At 38.1% G+C, this 25,208-nt stretch overlaps 3 protein-coding genes across 4 annotated transcripts; 1 reads left to right on the top strand and 2 right to left on the bottom strand.

The window, feature by feature from the left end:
• Positions 1–5,918: 5,918 nt before the first annotated feature.
• LOC135638860 (calmodulin-binding receptor-like cytoplasmic kinase 2) lies at positions 5,919–9,845 on the top strand. The gene is made up of 6 exons (XM_065152359.1): positions 5,919–6,253; positions 6,881–7,137; positions 7,225–7,393; positions 7,584–7,673; positions 8,497–8,795; positions 9,407–9,845. The coding sequence occupies exons 1-6, from the start codon at positions 6,007–6,009 to the stop codon at positions 9,638–9,640; spliced, it is 1,296 nt and encodes a 431-aa protein (XP_065008431.1). The 5' UTR covers positions 5,919–6,006; the 3' UTR covers positions 9,641–9,845.
• A 232-nt stretch (positions 9,846–10,077) lies between these two features.
• Positions 10,078–13,937, bottom strand: LOC103984621 (uncharacterized). Its single transcript, XM_009402155.3, has 7 exons — positions 13,575–13,937; positions 13,384–13,480; positions 13,182–13,297; positions 11,776–11,820; positions 11,394–11,419; positions 10,337–10,472; positions 10,078–10,262 (listed from the first exon to the last, which is right to left on the bottom strand). The coding sequence occupies exons 1-7, from the start codon at positions 13,762–13,764 to the stop codon at positions 10,147–10,149; spliced, it is 726 nt and encodes a 241-aa protein (XP_009400430.1). The 5' UTR covers positions 13,765–13,937; the 3' UTR covers positions 10,078–10,146.
• A 312-nt stretch (positions 13,938–14,249) lies between these two features.
• Positions 14,250–23,105, bottom strand: LOC103984620 (amino acid transporter AVT1C). 2 transcript variants are annotated; one of them, XM_065150549.1, is made up of 13 exons: positions 23,014–23,105; positions 22,623–22,849; positions 20,075–20,391; positions 18,212–18,426; positions 18,081–18,104; positions 17,590–17,770; positions 16,786–17,005; positions 16,545–16,680; positions 15,896–15,919; positions 15,518–15,659; positions 15,276–15,319; positions 15,142–15,204; positions 14,250–14,560 (listed from the first exon to the last, which is right to left on the bottom strand). In XM_065150549.1, the coding sequence occupies exons 2-13, from the start codon at positions 22,832–22,834 to the stop codon at positions 14,462–14,464; spliced, it is 1,677 nt and encodes a 558-aa protein (XP_065006621.1). In that variant the 5' UTR covers positions 22,835–22,849; positions 23,014–23,105; the 3' UTR covers positions 14,250–14,461. The 2 variants fall into 2 exon arrangements, with proteins under 2 accessions (XP_065006621.1, XP_065006623.1); XM_065150551.1 differs by lacking the exons at positions 22,623–22,849; positions 23,014–23,105 and adding an exon at positions 21,850–22,591.
• Positions 23,106–25,208: the final 2,103 nt, after the last annotated feature.

Here is a 25,208-nt window from a genome sequence, read left to right on the forward strand (position 1 = left end):
TTTGAGATAAAGTGAGTTTTGAAAGGTTGAGCAAGAATTCTAATTAAAAATGATATGTAAATTGAGAAGATGTCCGCCTAGAGAGTTTTCAAAGGAAGTTTTGTAGAAAACATGGAAAGCTCAACCAGTGCAATGTCATTCTATGGCTCAAGTCATTGTTTGTAGAAAATGAATGATAAAGTCCGAGAAGGGTTTGAGAGTTCAAAATAAATTTTCAAAATTCTGAATGAAACTATACCCAAGAAGTTTTCTATTTTAGCGTTCATTCCATGACCATTGTCCAAAGATTATTTTTTTAATAATTTTTTTTTACGTGACATTTTGATACGTCATTAATATATCATTATTTATAATTTGATTAAACTAACTTGTGTTGAGGTTTATGTTATGGGAAGATATCGTTAACGTTGTAGTCAATCCAATATGATTCTGACTCATGTGCGTAGGGTTGTTTGAGGTATCTCTGAGGTAAAAATAATTAGCTCTTGGAGTATCATCTACATGAAGACTAAGGTCGGGAGAGGTTTTCAGATCTACTCCCTTCGACACCTAAGTTAGTAACCCCAGAAAGATGAATATAGTCATCAATAGTAAATAAGTGACCCCCTGGTGACTACGCCAAAAATGAGTTTTTTATACCAAATCAAAAAAGAGCGAAATATTCTACGAAGAGGCCACCCTTAACTGACTCTAACAACCTTCACTTGACCTCTTCTCCACGTGGGTGACAAAGGCAAAGACAGCTTGCAACTACATTCCTTGGACCCTTGTCCACGTAGACAGACCAATGGGGAGCAACATCTGTTTCCTTTTTCCAACCTGGATACCACACGGAGGTCACGTGTCAGATAATAATTAGTCAGTGATATTCTTCTCATCATTTGTCTCCTTAAATGTGTACTTTGGGAACTCTTTCGGAAAGGTCATCAAGTATAGCTATCAACTTATTCGACACGTGTGCCATGTAGAGGTGGGGAGGGAGGAGTCGTAAAGATGCCTATTTCGAGTGATAGAGAATATGGTTGGCCTACTCGATCTATCGAGAGACTAACTTTAGACATAGTAAGCTTGCTCATGATCGACTTGTTACAAGCGCTAAGGCATGCTCCTTCCTTGCTCGTCACCGAGGCAGATTGTGGGAATAGCCATGGTGGTCTCCTCTTTCTCTCATTGCTGAGGTGGGTTCCTCTCTCACTCGCCGTCAAGACTAGTCACAGGAGGAGTCAAGGTGGGCTCCTCCTATGCTCATCGTTGAGGTGGGTTATGGGAGGGACCCATGCTTTGACCTTGGAATAACTTTGGTGAGTTGAGGCAGGATGTGTTTTCCCAACCTAGGAACCTCGACAACAAGAGGTGTCAAGTTTCCCAACCCCCATACCTCAAGTGATGGGGGGTCAAAGTACCTAACCTCCAGACTCGGTAGACGGGGGCGAGGTTGAAACGCATAACCTCTGCACTTTGATAACAAGAAGGGGTTAGGAAGCTCGGCGTTAGTGCGTCATGCCTCAACGGCGAGCCGAGGGGCTAGGGTACCCGACCTGCACACCTTGGCAACAAGAGGGGGGTCGAATTTCCTAACCTCTCCACCTCGATAGCGAGGGAGGTTAGAGTATTTGACCTCCACACCTCAATAGTGAAGGGAGGTTATGTTTATTGACCCTCGCACCTCGACGGTGATGGGGACAAGGTGCTCGACATTTTTCACCTCGATAGGTGGGACGGGCTTTCCCGACCAGCATATCTTAGGCATCTCTTCTTTTATATACTAGCTGTGGTGACTTTTTTTCATATAATTGAGCTTTTTTGACTCACAGCTTGGGGTATATTTTGTCTTGTGCCTCTTGTTGTGGTAAGTTTCTTCTCACATGAGTCAGGTTTTCTTGACTCACATGCCTCAGATATATTTTATCTTGTGTCTTCTGTCGTGATAAGTTTCTTCTCACCTGAATTGGATTTTCTTAGCTTATGTGTCTCAAGCATTTTTTTTTATGCCTTAGTCGTAATGGATTTCTTCTTATGAGGGTTGAGTTTTCTTAATTCATATACCACATTTTGCTTATGGCATGTAGATTCACAGTCCTAAAAGGTGAGATAGAGTCATTGGTGAACCCCATCATCGAAAAAGTCATTAGAGTATCGTTAGTTGGTAACCCAAGTTTCTGAAGATTATCAAAATAAAGGATATCAATAGAGCTACCTATGTCGATCATGGCTCTTTTCACTTAAGTATTTATCATTCTCATAGAGACTACTAGGGCATCATCATGATTTGGGTCGAAGTACTCTGTATCTTCATCTTTGTAAGTTACTTTCGATTCACCCTTCATCCTCGGGTGCATTTCAGTGGTAGCTTGAGCATAAGACTTATAGGCCAAAGAATTGTCTCCCCATTTGAGATCGAGGTGAGTGTTTCCAATGCTTTCAAATGAATCATATGAGATGTCCTTAATATATAAGCTTTTCAATTTACTATTTTAAGTTATGACAATATTTAATGTCATTGTCATAACCTCAATGGAACTGATGGTACTTTGACATATCTCTTTTCATTAATAGGATCTTCATTAGGTTAGGGTCACATAAATATCCTTTTAATTCTAGTCATATTTAAATGGATTAACTCGGATAGTGAGGTAGCTTGGATCATTCATTTCTTCTCCGTTAAGGTGATCTTGAGGTTGGGGCTAATTATAACCACTCTTGCTTTGGCTTCTTATGTGACTTCTCGCGTTTGCCTGAGACCATTGCCTCGACAGTAATGTATTGATTAGCCTTTTAAAGTACTTTAGGTATAGTCGCTTATCACGAACGGTTATCGTGCACCTGTAACATCTTCGCTTAATGAATCGTTCGTCACTTTTGTATGCTTGTACAGATGTCTGGTAGTATGTTTTGCCTTGGTTTTATGTTTTTAGTTGAAAATACAAACAAGAACAGTTTGCAATACTATATTGTGACCACTCACCACACTAAACAAAACTATCCCAAAATGGCTCTGTTTTCACATGCCATAACCTATTTTCTATAAACTATAATGCAATGTAAAATATCAGCCATCTCAGACCACTGGAACCCCCTAGGTGGCATAGGGGTGGATAGGGCTTCAAGGTAGTGTCAGGCATTGATCGGTTTACACAAGTTCGCATGTTGAGTTGATGAAATTTGCCATCACGCTTGACACCCGGTGGGCAATCGTTTGTGGACTTACGACTGTTTGTTTTGCCTTCTAAAGTCCTTATTTTCTTATTCCTCTCTTTTCTCTCTTGCATACAAAGTGTTTGTTGAATTGTTTATAAAGTTGTCCTCTTTACAAGATATCAGAACTTGTCTATCGCTCGTTTTTAAACTAATCAACTTGCTTTTTTTATAGGTCCTACAGGACCTTAGCGAGATTACAAATAGGCTGACCCTTTATGGACGCATATCATAAGGGTGTTTCATAACTTAGGCAATCTCAACTAAATTCGAGAAGTTGGCATAAGGGTGTTGCACGACTTGAGCAACTCTAGTTAAGTTCGTGGCTTTACCGCAAGGGTGGCTAATGACTTAGACAATTTCAACTAAGTCTATGATACGCTGGTGATCTCTCTATCAATGACTAAAAGAGACGAGAAGGCTTGAGCCCCATTATGAATGTTTATATTATGAGTGATGGATGAGCATCTACTATGTCTCGAATCTTATTTATGAACCAAGCGACAAAGTTTGTGAGCATTTTTTCCTCCCCCTACTGCCTAAGTTTAATGAGTGTTGTTGTTGAAGGCCAAGGGTATACGTTCCTGAGAAAATAAAGTTCAAACTCCCTCATCAAGTATATAAAAAGCAGCTTTAGGCGAGTGTACATACCATTCTTATGCTCGACCTTTTAATGTAGTTGAGAAGGTGTGGCACATTAAGATGTTCGAGGTGTTGACATCTGGGTATGAAAAATTATAATGTGCTATATCATATCGATATTACTATCAAACACCTAGAAGGACGAGAGGTGGAAGCTCATTGAAATCAGTTCCTCCTAGAGTTTTTGGGTGAATAACGACCGACCCAACGTAGAGTCGACTAGCGCTTCCCCTTTTGATTATTGGAGCTCTCTTTGCATTTCCTCTAAATGTGGATCCATTTACCATAGTTGGATTCATGGGGAATCCTCTATCGAGTATGTTGACCATGCTTTGGATTCATGTAGCGTATACTGAGGGCGGTGCAGTCCATTGAATTCCATAATTAGAGATTAAAGTGTCCCATTAACTAATGGTTTGATAGGCCTTGGGCACTCTTGGGATGTTAGCATCACGTCAGGTCGGGGAACCTCGATAGTTGCTAGTGACAATAGAGCCTGATATTGCAAGTAAGCTAGTGACACTACCAATTGGCCTACTGGGGCAAAAGCAGAGTGACGACCAACATTATACCTATTAGTATTTATATTTACTAAGTGAGATTTAAGAACATATCGACGGAAATGAGTATGTGACTCAGGACCATTTATGGGGCTAAGAGACCAAAGTTGTTGAATAGGCGCTAATATCTCATTAGTGTTTGTGTCGACGTGGATACATCGATGTGTAGAAATGATGATTGTTATACCGTGGATCGGAAGTAAAACCTCGCATTAAAAAAATTATACCGGATTGTTAAGGAACGAAATATGCAATGAGGAAATAAATTAAGCATCCGATTGACAGCTCGATCTTTCTCAAACTTGAAATATGAGTGACTAGATGTAATGCATCCCAAGATCGAACTTGTAAATGACGCATCATACCCTTCGTGTGGAGTTGCCCAGATACATTGTTTCCTCGTCAAGTGCCCAAGTTGACCATAGGAACTCTTTGATCACAGCATGTAAGCAAAGTGTTCTTTCTCTGCACATGCATGAGCTGAGTTGTTTGGTCAAACTCTAAGCAATATGATGAGACAAGAAGACCACAGGGAATAAATAATACATTAAATAATTCCATCCACATGAGTATCTATATTTAAGAGGAAAGACGGCCGGCCATCAATAATAATCTATCTTTCTTATTTGTGTTTTATCGTGTGACTTCAATCGTCATTATGCTTGTTATTCTCTTATCATTTCGGCATTAGCCACTGGGATCATCTATCTAACACCCATCCATACACAGATCTCACACAAACAAGTGTTCGACGAAATGCTTCTCCATCTCATTAGGTTCCATGAGCTAAAAGTCTTCTTCACCTTCCTTGTGCCATGGTCTGGAACTGGGTGGCTCCTGCGTCACTGTTCGTGAATGTCGTAACAGCAATCTGACAGAAACGTCAAGCTAACGCATTAGTTGGCATACCAACTATCTCACTTGTTCGGATCTGTCAATGTGCTGCTCTGATGCTTCGCAGCATTCGATAAAGTATGGCCTCATGTTCCAGCCCAGCAGCAGATTACATGCCCAAACAAAGCCGAGGATTTCGAACCACGCCATTCCAGTTCTACATCTGTAATCTTACAGGTCCAGCCCTTCTCTCTAAACTGGAGAGCAAAATGGATATACTTGAATGATGTATCGAAGGTGTGTTATGAGAGGCCAAAAGTTCGACGTTTGGCTTTTCTTGGTCCATTCATGGCCATTTGCAGGACTCATGAGCATCCGTCGGTGATGGCAATTTTCTTGCTATTAATGCAGCTGCTAAGCCTAATAATGCAGTAGGCATGACAATAATTGCAGGAAAACGATGACAAGATTGAGAAAACGATCATTTGGGTTTTCTGTCAGTGTAGAAGTGATGATTAATCTTCTTCCATTCACACGTCAGAAAGTCAACCCACGGTAAACCCGACGCAGAGGTCGACATCTCCACCCACGCGTTGTTTCGTGGGCGGTAGTCAGTTTTCCAAGCGCTTGCTGGATGTTGACTTTGACCTGTAGAGGCCAAAATGACGAGCGTTATTGCGCGCCGGTCACCAAAGCGTGTGTAAGCAAGTAGCCACGAAACGCCCAGCGGGTTTCTCAAGGGAGCGTGCCCCCGAGGTTTCCATTGTCGGGGAGGATGAGGAGCCCGGCGACACCGCTCGGCGACCGCAGCCCTGTCGACGGTGTTCGGAGGAGCGGTGACATCTGGGACGTCTCCCGGAGCTCCGCGTCCTCGGGGTCATCCGCTGGCGGCTTCTCGTCGTCATCGTCCAGCCGCAACCCGGTTCGGATCGCTGCCCGGGCGATCACCTCGTGCTTCGGTTCGCACGATGGCGGACTGCCGCCCTCGGCGGACGACTCCGAGGAGTTCAAGCCGCCTTCTCGTAAGCTTCTGCTTTAAGAACAGTGCATAGGGGATCTGATCCTGTGAGGAAAAAGGAAAAAAAGATGGGGGAAATTTGTCTCCTTTAGTGCATGAAGATTGTCTTTTTATTACCTGCAAAAGATAGTCTTTTTTTTTTTCTGAAGCTTAAATTTTCTTATTTGCAAACAATTGTGCCAAAGAAAAAACTTAAATCATTAGATTTGTCATTTCTTGGATATATCATCTGCTTCTATACCCTCACATAGTCAGATTCCTAAGATTGAGATATGGATGGAGTTATTGATGTTCTTGGAAAATCTTCATTCTTCTGATAATTCCTTATATCTCTTGTAAACTATTGCAAAATTTCACTCCCAATGTTGATTAATGAGATCACTTTGAGGCATTCAGACACCTGTTTGTCTGTGTTATTGATGTACGATCGAACCCATTTTACCAAGAGATTTATACAAATCAAGTAAATGTTTAATGTTTCAGAGGTAGTGTAAGAATTATTTGTTAAATTTGATGCTTCATCTAATGGATTCTTATGAGAATGTCTATTAGTAATTGATTTGATAGAAAGAACATGGCCACTTATTTTCATATCCAGTAGCTTATCAGATTATTATTCTTTTTCTTGTAGTCACCCCATCTGTTAGCACCCAAGGAAGCTCTCATGGCAGCTTACAAGGTAGCAGGCCGCGCGGTATGGGAATATATAGCAATGGCAACAACCCTTCTAGAAGTGAACCAGGAGGCATTAGACTGAGCATAGCAGAGATCATGAAGGCGACAAAGAACTTCTCCCCTTCTTTGAAGATTGGACAAGGAGGGTCAGGGACTGTGTACCGAGCCCGGCTTGATGATGGCACAGTGGTTGCGGTTAAACGTGCCAAAAAGGTATTTGGAGTGGATACCATGTCTCTCCTTGGATCTTGTTAATCTAAGTTTAGCCTACTACTGAAGTTGGGGTGTGATGCTTTGTAGAATACCCACAACAGCCATCTGAATGCCGAATTCCAGAATGAGATTCAAACACTGGCATGCATTGAGCATCTGAATTTGGTTAGGTTGCATGGATATTTGGAGCATCAGGATGAGAGAATTGTCATTGTTGAGTACGTCTCCAACGGAACTCTTCGAGAACATCTTGATTGTAAGTTCCTAATGCTTAATTTCCCATTGTGGTGAGTGCTGATATAGTCGGCATTGGTTTCCTCCTTGACTTCATACTGCTAGTTGATATTGTAATGTTTAGTGAACGTCTGTTTCCACTTCTGACCTGCTATGATTTTCTGCTGTTGGAAGTTGGTGCCCTGTTGACCTATTTTTAAGCAAAACTTCAGGTCAGCGAGGACAAATTCTGGATCTTGCTACACGGTTAGATATTGCAATTGATGTGGCTCATGCTATCACATACCTTCATGTGTATTCAGGTTGGTGTTATCTATCTATCCATCTATATATATATATATATATATATATATATATATATATATATATATATATATATATATAGCTCCTTTGTTTTATCGTATCATAACCCAAATTATAGACTGGACAGCTAGAGAATGTTTACTACAGATTCATCATGACTACATGAATAGAGTTGAATAGCTATCTTCACATTACCTGAACTTGTAAACTTGTAAAGGTGCCTAATTTATTGGTCCATTAGGGAACGATGGAGGTCCAGTAAAAACTTATCGAAATATTTTACCAAATGATCGCTTTGGGCCCACAATCGTGCAAACAGGAAAAGCTTGATCCACTAAACAAGAATTTGATCGTCAGATCAGATCTCTTCCACCCTTGGTGATCACCGTTTTGAATGTGGTTAATGCATTTATTATGTCGTTAACCACTTCTTTGAAGATTCAAACCTCCCATTGTTGCCCATCCTAACTGAGAAGGCCTGTGGTGAATCAGTGTGGTTGGTGTATCACAAGGGAAAATGCAGGCTGAATTGCGCATATCAATGTGCTTTGAAAATTCTGAGATTTTCAGATTGGAAGCCAGAATAGAAATCACTAAAATCTGTATTTGTCATATGAATATCCAATTTTAATATTTTCACTATTGGTATAAAAGTTTTCTTTTGCCTCTGTCATTAGAACTTTTTTGGTTGGAATCTGTCTTACTTGAAATTCCGGTGGCCAATCTATGCATATGTATCTGTGACTCTGCAGTTGAAAGTTGAGGATTTTTTTTTTTTTCTGCTAGTTGCTAATCTAATGGATAAATTTTCTTGAAATGCAGATAATCCTATAATTCACAGAGATATTAAATCCTCGAACATCCTTCTGACGGATAATCTGCGCGCTAAGGTTGCTGATTTTGGATTTGCCCGACTTTTTGTGATGGATTCTGATGTCACCCACATATCCACCCAAGTTAAAGGAACTGCAGGCTACCTTGACCCAGAATATTTAAGAACCTATCAACTCACAGAGAAGAGTGATGTCTACTCATTTGGTGTATTGCTGGTGGAGTTGGTCTCCGGCAGGCGCCCGATAGAACCCAGGAGAGAACTCACCGAACGGCTTACACCCAAATGGGTATGTTTCGGAGAGCTTCTTGCATGTGCTTTTGTCTAGTAATAAATATGGTGTTGCCATTATTATAACTTTGAGATCCAGATTCGAGAGTTACATAGTGAAGCACACTTTAATTCAAAATCTTTAATATTCTTCAGACCATGGAGTAGTCAACATTGGTTTTGGTTTAGCCCTTAGGTTAAGATCCCTCTTTCTTTTGGAAAACGTTTGGCTTCGACCTATATGCTAATTCGGCAACATTCGAAATTCTTTGATTAGTTACTGATAGAACTATCGGTAGCTAACCTAGTCACAAGAATATTTTTTCTCTTTTGACAAATATCAAATTCGGAAGGACTTAAACAGAGGAAAAGATGAAAGAAAAAAATGTTGATCCTATGAAATCTCACTTCTGGTGCTGGACGAGTCTCTTCTAATAGGAAAGGATTATGGAGGCATTCTTTTTCTCATACTTTTATGGGCATCAACAAAATGTTACTGCTGACTGCTAGTGTTTGGCATTTTTGCTGAAAGTTAAGAGCGGACAAATATGTGAATAGTTTTGGAATGTCTTTTGTTGTTGGTTAATAGCGGACAACTAAAATCTAGATTGTGTTGGTTAAATGTCACAGGCTATGAAGAGATTCACAGAAGGAAACGGGATACAGACTCTGGATCCCAACCTTAAGCCAAGCCTGGCAACTAGCTTTGCGGTGGAAAAGATCCTTGAGCTTGCCTTGCTGTGCTTGGCTCCAACCAAGACGAGCCGGCCGAGCATGAGGAGGTGTGCAGAAATCCTATGGACGGTACGGAAAGACTATCGGGAGTTCTTGTCCTCACATCCTCTCTCCCGTCACAAAAACTAATAAGCGGATCATGTGTGAAAATATCTGATTTGATATAAAGAAGCCCAGTGTTGTTTATTGCAAGAATGTACATGAAATATAGTTTTGTTGCGTGAGAAGATTACTTTCTCCAATTTTAATGAATTCCCCATGCAGCATTGTTTGATACACTACTTGTCTTTGAACATAACAAATAATTTACTTTTTACCATTATTCTTTTCTTTATATTGCTATATAGAGTTTGCAGTGTTTGAACTCTTCTTATTGTGGATCCCACTTTATCTTTATCAGTCATCCATCAGGACGAGCGGAGCCTCACCATAGCATAGAACAGAGAAGAAGACGATGGACTGGAGACGATGCCATCCTCAGGGCTGAGCAAGCCATCAAACATGCAGGAGATGGTGCCCCTCCTCCAGTTGGCATCAAAACAACATTACGGATGCGAAACAGGCAATGACAAATGACTGGCCACATCAATCTTGGCAAATAGCTAAAAATAAACATACGACATGGGGGTGGGTGGCTATTGATTCATTGTAACCTGGCGGCCTCTTCGTGTGTCAGAATCCCCAGATCCGAGACCTCTAATCTTCACATCATAGTACACCTCTTCAACTCTTCTCAAGTCATATTTCATCCCTGCCCATCGAAGCATCAACAATTAGAGATCTGCAGCAGGCATGCATGTTGTGTCGGAACATCTTACAGCCTACCATCGAACTTTTTGCGCAAGAAGTCATTCCGTAGGTTAAGCATCCGAAAAGATGCATGGAGATCAGTTAAGAACTTGAGCACCTTCCTTGGGCAATCATAATCCCCAGCAGTGACTTGATTCACAGCATATCTTGGCTGAAATAGAAGGTATTGTATCAGAAACTAAAGTTAATTTTAAGATTAAAAAGAATTCCATGGATCTAAGTCAAACAGCAACTACGATTCCTGTTAGTGTGTGTGTTTCACATTTATGACACAATCCCCATACATCTCTTTGTAAAAGTATGAACAACACAGTCCACGATGATCTATGAAGATAAGGAGTAAGGTCGAACTTTATACATAGGAAACAAATATCTTCTGAAAACACAATGACAAATCATATATTTGTATCTACATATTATGTGTTTGTATTTTGTTGGATTCGCATTATGTATGATTTGTCTCCTCCACATTCCGATGACTAAGGTTTTAAATATGGCTGGCTGGCATCCCTCTTGCCAGCAGGCCATTGGAACAGTTGATGACAGTGCTGCATGCCATGCCAGGTGTTTGAATCTTAGGTGCCAGCAGAACAACAAAAAGGGAAAAATGAAATTGAATCCTATATGTTTTGTTGGGAAAAAGGAAAGATACCGCATACTTTTTGTTGAGACACATTCTTTCATCCAGCTTCTTAGATGATGAGAAGCAACAAAGCATCTGAAGCACACGTACAGCAATGATGCAACGGCTAGCATAGATAAAGCTAGATCCGTTCCACCAAGAAAGAAGCAACCCAGCACTAATTTAGCCAGCCTAACCCATTTAAATTTCAACAGATTGAGCTAATCCAGAACGCCTAACTTAAGCAATCACTATGACCCTTATTTCTTCGCACCTATGGCCTTATGTCATCAGGTATATATGACCTATTCACTCTACGCACAAACAGAACTTGTCAAGATCCATGATGTGGCAATATCTAAATTTTTTCATGATTTAATAAACCCATAAACTACAGTGTAATTTTCTATGAAATAAAAATCCAACTGATTTGTAGGAGAAAAATCTTACCAACTCATTCGACATGAAACACAATCCTGCAAAAAGGTGACCTTATCAGTAATATTAAGCATAGAAATATACCACCAAGTACCAACTTTATGACAACAGTATGATATATAGTAGTCTAGGATGCCATGCAGAGACTACGGTGAGTGACAATGAAGAAACACTCATCTACATATATTGTCATGCAACGCAAAAAGATTATGAATAAAAAATAAACAATTATGTTATACATTAAAATCACAAAGTTAGCCATGCAAACCATTAGCAATAATCCAGTAGTTTGTTGGGGAACATAAAGAGTCAACACAATTGCTTATTCTATTACATAAAAAATCCAAATCTCAACAACCAAAATGTTATCGAATGAATTATGCAGGAGACTAACCAATAAGGTAATCTTCAATGTCCAATCCAAATTCTGAAGGATCCACTACAGAGAATATAACACAATTAGTAACTCCTAGTTTGTTATTTTACGAGATAAAAAAGGTTGCATGTTAAGCAAAGAAAAATAATTACATGCTAGAAGTGGCATTTCAGGAAGAAAATAAAAAAAGGAACTTTGTTGAATATGGATGAAATATTGTTGGATAAACAGCGCTCCAGCTAACCTCTGGCCCAATGAATTGCTAGTGAAAGATGCAACTAATTTTTAGCAAAATCAAATATTTGTTAATTTCCTAATGACTGCCATCTGTTGTGGTCTGCAATCATTCTGCTGGTGAAATTTAGATCTCTTGAGTTTATAATGAAACATGTCATGTTTATAATGATGATTATTTCTAAAAATAAAAGCACACAGCTTCAGAGTGTAGACAGCCTTGGCATTACCTTTTCTTTTCACTTCAAAAAAATGAAAACCAATGCTTGGTAACTTATTTCTGTTTGTAGCTTAAAACAGTTCTAATTTTTTTCTTTTTTAAATGACATTTTTTTCTCCCAAAACATTCAGCCTCATGCTTTCCATCGTATGAGGTATAAATAAATAAAGATAACAACACAATTTCCATATGTAAAACACCCAAATTACACAGTAAATTGGCCCCTACACATTTGTAGATGTGGAATCAGGCCAAGCAAGGTCACAATAAAAGAAAGATATTGGAACTACTAGATTTTCCTATCTTCAAACTTCTTCCAAGATTAATGAATAAACTTTGAATATGTCTGGCAACTGGAAAACTGACATGACTCAGAGAGACAATATAAAATGGTTCAATCCATTGAAAGTCGGATTGGTTTGTTCCATATGTTTGTCGGGCCAAGAACAGGCAAATGTCAATATAAACAACCTCATTTTTATATTAATAATACCAAAAACTTCAGCAACTAATTCACAGTTCTATTATGGTTTCGCACCTTAAAATACATTCCACTTTTTTGTTAGTATATATAAATGATAGGGGGAGATTAAAGTTAATTGATCAAATGTAAAATGTTCTTCGAGGCAGAACCAAATGCACTTAGTCTCCTCAGTTTGCTATAAGCTAGTCACGAAGTAAATAACAAAGACTAGAAGAGAAAATGAGACAATCACAAAGGGTCCATATAAAGCATAACGTCCTAATCAATAATGTCTTTCCATATCCCACAAGTTTAGGTCTCTTTTAGGTCTATGTAAGCACTACAATTTTAGATCTCTTTTATCACAGTGCAGGATATATCTCCATAGCAGAGTTGATGAATTTGAACTGTGAAACCATATCTAAACAGGTGCACTTGTCATTAATGCAGTGTATGCGAATCATTAAATTGTGGAAGGAAGATCTTTAGTGGGAAAGAAAACCTTACATCCTAGAATCTTTTCAGCTTCAGGATGCATAAGAAGACTGCCTGTATCCAACCAATGCAGAAACTCTATCAATGAAACTGCCGTCTGAGTCTCACACCTCCAGTCTCCATGGAATCTATCCCAAACAAGTACCTCGAGTTAGCCTGTAACAGAAGGACAACAAGAACAATGTTACCGACTCTCCAAAGAGAATACGCCCACCTGTAATACTGTCCAGGACATTCACGAAGGATTTCGGCAAGCCTACCGAAAAGCCCCTTCAGCACCCCTGCCTGAGCCCTAGCCTTCTCCAGGACGTCTGTCCACAATCGTGCCATTGAATCAAGCAAATATGTATTAAAGCAGACCAAAAAATTATTATTATTTAAGTATTGTCTCCGAAAGCTTGGAACCTGGGTTGGGGAGGGAGTGGTGGACCAAAAGAAGACGGGCGTTCATGAGCCGGACGGTGGCCGCCATCTCCATCACCACGGCTCTGATTCGCTCCCGAACGCTCGCTGTCTCGTCGAGTTGGACACGAAAGTCTTCGAACTGCTTCTCCAAAGAAGCGGAGACGCATGAGGGCGGCGGAGGCGTCGCCATCGACGGAGAACAAGATGAAGAGCAGGGAAGACGGGGGACGGAGTACCACCGCGAATAAGGAGACGGCAAGAAGGCGAGCGACAGGAGGCGGCAGGGAGGGAGAGGAGGGGGGCGGGGATGGCGGCTCGAAATGCCGCTACGGCACTCATCAATGCCTCCTTATTTAGTGCGTCGGCGTGGTGATCACTGCGACAGATGATGGGCATGCGCGATCGTGTTCGAAGAAACGAACCCTCCGCCACGTGTCTGCTGCTGCACCCACTTCATGTGCGGCCGCACTCCTCCCCTTCGCAAAGACCACGTAAACCCGACAAATTTTTCGGAGTGAATATATATATGTTTATTTATTTATTTATTAATGTTAAAGAATTTGACCTTCGATGCAAATAAACATGTGATATGGTAGTGTACAAGTTTGGAATGAAGTATAAGAAACATGTCTAATAACATACTCAGATTTAAACACACCAGGAAATGCCACAATGTGATATAAGACACAAACCATATATAAATAGATAATCTCAATTACATGTCCCTACACTTCTTTATACTTTTGCATCTATTAAAATGACCCAAAAAAAAAAAAGACAATAAATTCGACATCTTCTAATAAAATTTATTTGAATAAACAATAAAGGAATAGGAACAGTGAAATGAAAACAAGGAACAATAGACTTTATTCGGTTGTTGGCATAAATTATGAACTCAGTTGGCCTATAATTTTGGAGAGCGATGTGGTCGTGCCTAGAATGGAAGAGACCGCTCCAATTGCGATGATGAAGATGCACAACAGGCCCTAAAATTGAAATCAATGTATCAGATGCTTTTATTCAAATAATCATTGAGAACTTTCGATGTATCCAAATACAAAATATCAGAACATTAAACATTAAATTATTTACCTTGTGCATTATATAGAAAGTGGATAAATAAATAGAAACTATTACTAAATTGTACCTCAGTCTAAAATATATGCTTTCATACCATCAGTCAGTATTGTTTTTATCAATAACCTCGACATCATCACTATATAAAATTATGTAAAAAAAATTTATGTTTTTTGTTTACTTATTACACCAAGTTGAATTCTTAAAATAAATTATATAAAAGATTAAAAATATATATATGATCCTTTGGTGAGATGGACATGGAAAGTATGTCAAAACAAACATGGTAACATCACATTGTACATTTCAAGTCAACTAAAATAGTTTCCATAAAGCACATATTTATGAAAGATTTTGGTGATGAATTTTTTTATTTAGCTCAGATATTCATTTGACTAAATTTGCACATATTATACATTCATTGGACAGCAAACTCATGGCAGAGATATGAAGGGCAGACATACGTAATGCAATAATCAAAAAGCATTACCTGAGTCCTTGTCACTCTGCCCCGAAGTATGCTCAAAAAGCAAGCACATGGAAGAATCAAAGTCTGTAATAAAAATTAGTGATTAAAAATAATATAATTACATAAATTTTTAAAGGAGAAAGGACAGGACTTACCACAAGCATGGTGAGCAATGATCCAATCAAAGCCATTACCAATCCTGATATGATATCCAATGATACAAATTTAAGTTTTACAAGCTGAAAAAACTTACTAGAAATGCAAAACTCTAGATCATAACATTGTCAACCCATGAAATGAAAGTGTAAACCTTTTAGAATATTAGCATTTAGAAAATATTTTAATATTTTAAAGATATTGTGAAATTGAGAAGAAAGCAAATGAAAAATAAACTTACCAAAGAAAGGAATTGAAAGAGCCACTATTAAAGTAGAAAGAACCAGCGTTGTTCTTATCATGATTGCATACAAGTGTGAGTTCGAACTGTTTGCCGGTAACAACTCCTCCAAACTCAATGCCAAAGGAGTCAGCGTTAATGCATATGTTTTCAGTAGTTAAGGATATGTCCAAATTTTAGTTTACTATGAATAATCCAGAATTATTTATTATATATTTTAAATTTTAGAACTTAAAAGAGTATCATCATTAAATAGAATTCTTTGATAGACGTAAACAAAGAAATTTTGAACTGATATCTAAAATCAATTAGAAAATGCAATTATTTATTAGTTCATGCTTTATATCATCTTACGTGAATGAAATAACAATTCAAAGGATATTTAGTTATTGGGTTCACCACCTGCAACCAAAGTCCATAAAAGAACATTAGCAGCTAATTCAACCATTTTCTAGCATGTCAAAATTTTGAAGACAAATACATTACCTAGTCAATCAAAATCTTAACGCATCAAAGATATCATATCTAAGATATATTCTTCTTTGAAAATCTGTGAGTCATATTAAACTATTGTCTTATACTTCAAAAGATACTGGTGGTTTTATTGTGAGAATTAACATACATTTATAACTTAACCAAATCTGTTCAAAACTCTCTAAAAATTCATGTCACAGATTTAATTATGATCACATTATTGTAGATAATTTTAGTATGATATGTGCAGCATTCTAAACAAAGGTAGGATCCTTCCAGTAATGATTACAGATAAACATCACATATAAATATTTTTTATACAATTAACATATTTATGATATACATCTAAGATTCCTCGAAATGTAATTTCTAGGTGAAATCCAATTTTTCATTTTTCTTACGTCTCTCGAGGACAGCTACAACAAATGCAAATAGCTTTAGCAAAAAAGTACAATTAAGACTAATATTTCATGTTGTCTATAAATCAATGCATTAAAGTTTGCAATCAATGAGCAAGGAGCATAAAGCAATGAGTCCAGGATGTAATTGATACCGTAGTCCACACAGCGACCTTCGAAGCCAATAGATTTTGTGGCATGTTGAGGGTGAACTGTGACAGCGTTGACTCCCCATTCATAGTGTAACCCATCACAGCAACCGCAGCATACATCACAGTGCAAATTACAAAACTACAAAGATGATTGCATACGTATAATTATATTTCTTTATTGTGAGTGCATATACATATCAGTGAAAGGTAATTGAGTAATAACATGTTTTGAATCATTACTCACCTTACAAAGAGAACGGAGGGGAACTGGTTGGGTTTCTTCAATGAGGAATATATGTTTGGGAAAACTGCATGACCTGAATAGCAGAATCCATATATGCCAATGGCAATTGGAATACCTGATAGGTTTAGTGGAGTGCCCTTATTTTGAAAACCAACATGATCGAATTGACCAACCCAAAATAAGCTCAGTACTACCAACACAGATGCAATAACTCCTCCAACTGCCAAATATTGAGAAAAACTATAAGTAGAAGGATTTTTTTCTGTATAATTAGGCATGAATATTCAAATGTTTGATTGAATTTAACAATAAAGGGGTATTCTAATTATAAGTAGTAATTTGGTGACTGCCAATCCATCACCGTTTGCTTAAAATAAAGAACAATTTAAGGAGAACAGTATTACTTTGTAATTTAATCAGCATAAAATATTAAACCCAATAGTTATGATCAAATTCTGTCAGTGCACATGATTTATTTGATACATATACCTAAGAGTTATTAAGTTCTCAGAGATTTAGAGAAAATTTCAATTATTGCTTTCAAATGGCATCTTGAACTGCAGAAATATTGTTCATGCCACAATCACCACATAATCATGTAGGTGATGGCCAGAGGCATAAATACAAACTTGTAAGCTTTAAAATACTGATTATAAACAATGATAAATTATATCCCAAAGTGCTTTTTGTTTTTCGAGCAGTTTGAACAAATTATCCATTAAAATGTTAACCTCATACATTTTACCAATTACACTAGTGTTACTGACAACTGCAACAATTAGCAAGTAAAAAAGTTCTACTGACCTGATATGTAACTAAGAACACTAAGATCTCGCAGCCATGTTGTCGGGAGAACTATAACAGTAGTCAAGGTAGCAAAAAGTAGATGAGAGTCTATGTGTGTCCCACCTATATTCAGTTGAGCATTTGGAAACAGTGATGACAAGTTATCCCTCTCTAATATAATATACTCAACACAAGAAGCCTGCAAAACCAATGTGCATTAGAAATTGTGAATAATATCAGATTGGTTAAACAAGGACCTAACAAATTTACCAAGTCTAATTCTTTATGGTTCGTAGGATAGTTATTACAATTGATTAGAATAAAAAGTCCCATTTTTTAGCATAATTTAGTGTAATATGATTTTTTTTCAATGAATATTGGAATAATTCTTGCTAAGATACTAGAGTTCTTAATTCTAATCGCAAGTCTTACCTCATCAGACTGTTATAAAAACTCAACATAATAAAGATTGATATGATGATGATGAGGGTTGAAGTATTTTTACTTACATACAATTCCAAGTAGAGGATTATCTGCATGTCATGAGAGTATAATAGAAGTCAAAGTGTTAGTTCATTGAATCTATTAAAAAATAAATTTAAAAAAGTACAGGAAGTTGCCATTGAAATGAAGGCCTTACAGAGATGGCAATGCGACCAGTAGTGCCAAAGGCAGCCTGACCTATGTCAGGGTACGTTGCCAGACCTTGTTGACTGTCCAAGCAATGGCGCAGCAGAATGCCAGTGTACCAGGCAAGCACCGCATATGTCAGAAGTATGGAAAGACCAAGCCATCCTCCTTCTTTGACAGCATAAGGGGTCGAAAGGATCCCAACGCCACATAAAACATTCATCCCTAACCACAAGTTTTACTTAATGTGAAGAAAAGAAGTTGAGGATGTTAAATGAGTTGTCAATTATGTGAGTTTGTTGAAGCCAAACTCATAAAAATAATGTCAAGGATCACCTTTCATGAAGATGACAGTGCTGTGAACCAAGATTTTAAGCAGCAAAAGATTAATAAAGAGATTTGCATCACTAGGATTTCTTCATCATGATCAAGTGTTACCAAAACATACTACCAACTGCATTATTCATTGCAAAAAGTAGCAATAAATGTACAAATTTCCTGTTATATATTTTTGTAGTACAATTTTTTATTATTGGTATAAATCAAGGTGTATTTTATTACAAACAGTGAAATGAAAAACCTCTCACCTTTTGTCAAAGTTACATAGATTCATGTCCTAAGCTTGCATCCCAACAACTTCCTCCTCGCTTCACAAAGAAATACCCATGTGAGATTCAAAGCATTTGAGGCCAAAATCTTTTGTCAAAGTTAACATACATTATTGGATACTAATTTCACCTAAAATATTAAGTTTGTTAAGTTGTGAACCAATCCGATATGTATTTTATCCAACTCTTTCAAATCGTATCACAATAGGATTATGCTACTAGTCCTTTTTGTTTCAATCTCTCCCCATACATTAATATTTCCTAATAATCTATAATATTTCTGATAATCTGTAATATACCAGTTACACATGGCAAGAGATAAACAGAAAGTTTAGGATGGATCACTAGGAACAAAACATCATCCAAACTCTAACACAAGTACTAGTAATAATTGCCTCATTTAAATAAAAACTAACAAATGAATTATATGTGCAAGCTTGCAAGCTCATTATTAACCAGCATGAAATTATGAAAATATTGTAAAAATATGATAATCAAAATATATCCATGAACTTCAACTGTAAGATCATCATTCAGTGCTTCTTGACCTTCAGGAAGTCATTATGCCAAAGAAATACTATTTTCAAGATTTGCATGAACAGATGCATGCTAATGGTCAATACTTTTTTTTCTATTTATTTTTGTTTAATCTTTTCCCAGCCTAATCTTTAATGCACATTGGAATCAAGTTTTTCACCAAGAATTGACAGGAACTGGTGTTAGCAGTGGTCATGCTCTATCTTATCGGCTTTATGATTCTAGAAACTAGCTGGGGGGTGATCCATATGTTGTGTGCACTAATAGAAGTTTGAAGATTTTCCTTTTTTTTGAAGTTTGAAGATTCATTTCAAAAGAAAATCTCCATTTATCTCGAGCTTCTTAAGATAAGTTGCATGAATTAACTCTACAGTCAAGTTACTGCTGATGTTGAGATCAAAATCACCAAACCAAGCAGGTCTATGTTTACCATTTTTTTTTGTGCCGTAAATACTTGAGTTGGTTCCAAAATGCCAAATTTTGCATGGTAAGCAAATCCTATATTTTAATGTGATCCAGCCTAGCAAATAGTCCTCTAGCAACTGCAAATATATGGCAACATCAAGGTTAACATATATAGAAAAGTAAAAGTGCATGATTTATTGGTTACCTTGTACTTTCCTGGCCTATGTTGCCATGTAACAAAGATATATAAAATAGATAATGAATCCTAAGAAATAAAAATAATTTGAACATTATTGTAAAGGATGAGATTGAGATGTACACACCGTTGAACACCGCTTGTCCATAGGAAGAATTTCGGGAGCTTGGTAACTCATGAAAGACTTTCTCTTGTATCTTCTCCAAAGATGGCTTTCTTGATGGCAGTAGAGGGGTCAATAGCGAATCAGAGCTTTGTCTTTCTTCTTGTGGTTGCTCATCAGCAGTAGTAGTGGGCAGCAAAGGCTTAATAAGTGAGGCTGTTTTTTCTGGGGTGTGCTTGACTCGAAATGAAGAAAAGAAGGAACTTGACAATCTGCTAAGGGTTGGAGTCCCCAAAAACCCTGTGGCTGGTGACAGACCACTGTACATGTCAATGGATTGCCTGAAAAAAAAAAATAGAAACATGAATTTTTTTTTTTTTTTGTTTAGTTCACATTTTAAGGCTTTACATCAATCACATTCCACCTTTGAATATTAACTAAAGATCAATAAATTATATAAACTATATAATGTGTGTATACATACATACATACATACATACATACATACATGTATATATATATATATATATATATATATATATATATATATATATATATAATCAACAATCAGTCTAAGTTGAGATTCATGAGGTAGAATCATATAAAAAAAGTCAAAAGCATAAATGCTTTTTTATCTTCAAGCAACTAAAAAGATCCAATATAATCGAACAAGCAGATTCTTAATCAAACAAGCAGATACTTCAAATGAACTATTATATTAACAGTCTTCAAATTTAGTAATCCTAAACTACCTTATGCAATCTTCATATCAGGAATAATAAAAAAACAGGAATGGGATCGGGTTTAGTTGTTATAACTATATCAAACATATTTAAATTGGTATTTAGTTGAAACAAATATAAAAAACCAATTGTAATCTTCTTGATAAAAATCACTAAAATTATCAAAAGATATATTTCCATCTATAGTAACCAATCAATTTAAATTTAAATACTTATTTATTCAAAACAATTAACTATTAAATCATGGCGCATATTAAATCCTAAAATAGCAGATCAATTGTAATACATATAAAATTGTAAGTAAAAAAGTTAAGTAAACTATATGTATGTATATGTATATAAATGTCCCTTAGAATAGCCAATTAAAGGTCCATTAGTTTATTTCTCATTCAGAACTACAATTTCATTTGATCATGATTGTCTTAGATGTTGTGATTGCAAAAACATGAAGAATTTATTTTCTTCTAAGAAGCCCAAAAATACACGACAACTTTTTCTGAATTTTAAGGAAAAAAAAGCATCCCACAAAATATAAAAAATATTCTAAATCTAAGAAAAAAATAGCATACCATCCTGGATTTTATCCCAGAAAATGAAAAAGAAAATGTCTACAAGAACCTCCTTATTCAATATATTATTTTAAAAGGAGAGCAAATCTTTTTCTCCAGCATGCCAAACAAAAGCAAAGAGAAAATTGTGTTTTCATTTTTTTCACCATGCAGTTCGGTTTCATGGAAAACAGTGAAAGACAGTCATTTTCCTGCTTTTATTTACCCTCGATCCAATTCTTTTCTATCTTGGTTCAACTCGTATCAGAACATCTTGTATATATAATTTAATATAATACTTGTAGAAAGAAATTAATATAGTAAAAGCTCCAACCTTCTTCTAACTGGTGGTACATTCTTTCATACAAGGCTCTTAAAATTAGTTTTTCCTGGAGCGTTCTAATCACCCCAAAGGAACTTATTAATCTAAAACAATATTTACCGAAGAAAACCTGCAGAAGAAAGAACCAAAAAAGGAAGAAGACCACGAATCTAAAGTTCGTTTCACCTGCTCACTGGCAACGTGGAACAGGATTCCTCATCCTCACCACGAGGGCGTGCCCCACACTTCCAAATCAAACCCATCAGCTCGGTTTCCGATTCACTGTCATCACCGATGCTGCTGCATAACCGCAACCTGTCATCTTCCCCAGCACTCTTTAAGGCCACAAGCACCTTTTCGCATTGCTACCCAGTCTATCACCGCTCTCGAGGATCTCGGAAAACTAAGCCTACCGAAGGCATTTATAAGAGTCCCACGGACGCTAGATTACGTAGATTAAGTGGGACTGTAGATTGAAGTCCTCAAGATTTCAAACACCGTTTCATTGCTCCACTTGCTATACTAATTTCGATTGATTTGGTTAAACTGCTTGCCACCTCTATTCGGAACCAACTCCACGTCAATCTCATCTTCTTAATCTACGTAGGGACTTGACTGAGATCCTATGCTAACAACATGTAGAAATTAGAACCAATGGGCGTCGATGGGGACGAAGACAATCGCCCGAAGATCTCGTCCAACATCCTTCAAAATATTCTATGCGTCTAACAGATCGGCCAATCTGGATTTAAAGAAAATATTCCCAGATAATTCTCCCTCCATCCATCAACTCCCGACTCATCGCGACTCGCCGCGCACGCTACCTGCTAACTAACTCCCACCGCCAACCCATCGACCCAGATCGAGATCTCACGGCTGTAACTCGAGGGACCTTTCCGGCCGTTGGATCGCGATCGTAAGGCAAGCACCAGATCATCCATCCGGCTCCACGGGGTTACCTGTAACTTTGGGGCCAATTGGTGGAGTGAGAGCTGGGCCTGCTCCGCAGAAGGCAGTCATCGTCGGAGGGCGAATCGGAGCCGTCAGCGTCGCCGCCGGCGACCTCCGACGGGTACACCTTGCTCCCCTCCTCCTCCTCGTCCTCCTCGTTTGCGTCATCATCCTCCTCGCTGTCGATGAAGAGATCGTGATCCGATAACGAGTTCTTCATCTCCGCTTGCAATCTCTGCACTCGAGAGAAACCAAAAACACAAACAAGCATTCCGCATCAGTCATGCGAAAGATCGAAGATCCTCGAATCCCAAACAGAAGCAAAATAAATCGATAGTTACGTCGATCTCTCCATCTAGAGCAGAGACTTCGAGGGGGAGAGAAGGGAGGAGGACTTACAGTGGAAATCCCCGAAATGGCAGTCGCAGTGAGGTGCGGAGAGTGGAGCGACGCCAAGGCGCGAGAGCGTGACAGAGGAAGGACGCGAGCTAAGAGAGAACGAGAGAGAGAGAGAGACAGCTTGTGGATGGCATTTATATGTAAAGACCGGGCCGACAGTGGGGCCATGAGAGGCGATGGAATGTCAAAATTGCCCTTGTCTTATTACAGTATTATTTGAATGCCTAAATATGCTAACCAATGCATGACTTCATGAGGAATATTAGTGTCCGCTAACGAAAGTTTCTGCGATATAAACCGTAAAAATAACAATTCATAAGGGTATATTTGTCATCTCCTGATGTAATAACTCGTCGCCTTGTAACAGCCAGCAGGGAGAAAAGAAGCAAATAAAGTAAAGAATAACAGTAGCATTCGATCCCTCTATGGTTTGAATGCTATTTTGGAATCAATCTTCGACCGTCTTCGCAACAAATAATCCCCGCAAATAGACTTGCCAATCGGATGCTAATGCACAACCGAAAAGCCACCGGAAAAGCAAATAATGAAAGCATTTACATCATTTTATGATTATTAGTTATTACTATCGATGACAAAAGTAGATAATTTAGATCATAGTTATTTATATCATTTAATGAATAATACACTTCGATAATTTAAGAGTGTCATTGCAATGACAAAAGTAGGAATTGATTGTACTTGTGGATGCTCGGAAGTCAATTAGCACTTGTTTATGGTGATAGTAGAAAATAATCATGTGAATAGAACAATCATACGTTTTGTTTCTTCTTCGAGGAAAATATGAGCTTTTTTTATTGGAAAGAAAAACAAAATCTTCATGGCAGTACAGTGAGGGGTAGCTGCAGAGATGACGAAGAAGCCGGCAAGCTCTCGTGTAGTCGTCGCCTGCTTGCCGGTGAATCTTGACGGTGATAGAGACCGGCAAACATCCGAGTGTTTGGATTGCAGGAGAGGAGATGAAACCAAGGCGAGGAGGAGAACAGATGGGAGTAATATTTCATGTTGGAGAAGGGTAGGGACGAATAACTGGACAGAAAGGATGACTTGGGTCAGGATTTGGATGCCAATTATGCCAAGAAAAGAACAAAAGACACAGCAGCAGCAAGCAGAAACAAACGAGAGCTGATTCATGCACGTCCGCCGCCTCACATGAGCACAAGCAGCAGCCCACATGGAGCGCTGGCCATGGCTTGGGGGGGGGGCGGTAGAACATGACGTCTCTCTCTCTCTCTCTCTCTCTCTCTCTCTCTCTCTCTCTCTGTGTGGTGCAGGAGAATCAAGCGGCGAGTTGTGCTCTTACTTTGTGCCGCCCAAATTACTGTTCCTTTCCCATGACCTAACATAAAGAACACAGAGAATCTAACGTCCCAAGAACAAGAAGCTCAAGTAACTTCGTCTCATTCATCTTTTAAGTGGCTCGTATGACAGGGAAACGGAGTCTAATCGGTGAAGGTATTTACGAGAGTTGAACAACGATTTCTCCAGCAGAAGACATGAAACAGAGTGACCGTAAAGGAGGAGGACTAGAAACTGGAAAGATAGGAGAACAGGATGCAGTGGAAGAGACATGGATGCAGGGTGTTTAGGCCTTGGAATCCGTTGCACGTTGCTTCTTGTCCGCGCCTGCGGTCTTGTCGAAGCCGGAGAAGAAGCAGTCATCTGCTGTGACGTCCTTAACACGTGTACTGTCGTTCTTTAAAAGAATCCATCACCATATGATCCGATCAACAAATCGGTATGCTTCTCCATCACATGATCCAATTAATCAAGAATGAGTGCATATCTTTAACAACCAATGATTCACATGATCCAATCAAGAGATCGCTGAGGTGTCTCACAATAAAATTTTACCAAAAATTTTAAACATGAGCATAATTGTCTTGCCCACAATAAAAAAAAAAAAGACCTTTAATTGCATTGTATATCATAACCATGAAATTACAGGAATCGCATGATTTGGAGCTCGGATTATGGCAATTGTTGTTTCGATCATATTGATCATTTAAGGATCGCGAGATTTTAGTTTGTGTATGAGTTGCACCCTATCATATTTTGAGTATATCTTTTCAAGAATATTAAGACTTAAATGCAATAATATTAGCCTGTGTTTCCTAATATTACTTTTCATATGCATCTCACAGGTCCTATTCTTGTCAAGAACCAGTGGCATAGAT

This window comes from Musa acuminata, chromosome BXJ3-5 (assembly GCF_036884655.1).
Source record: "Musa acuminata AAA Group cultivar baxijiao chromosome BXJ3-5, Cavendish_Baxijiao_AAA, whole genome shotgun sequence".
In the NCBI taxonomy this organism is placed as follows: domain Eukaryota; kingdom Viridiplantae; phylum Streptophyta; class Magnoliopsida; order Zingiberales; family Musaceae; genus Musa; species Musa acuminata.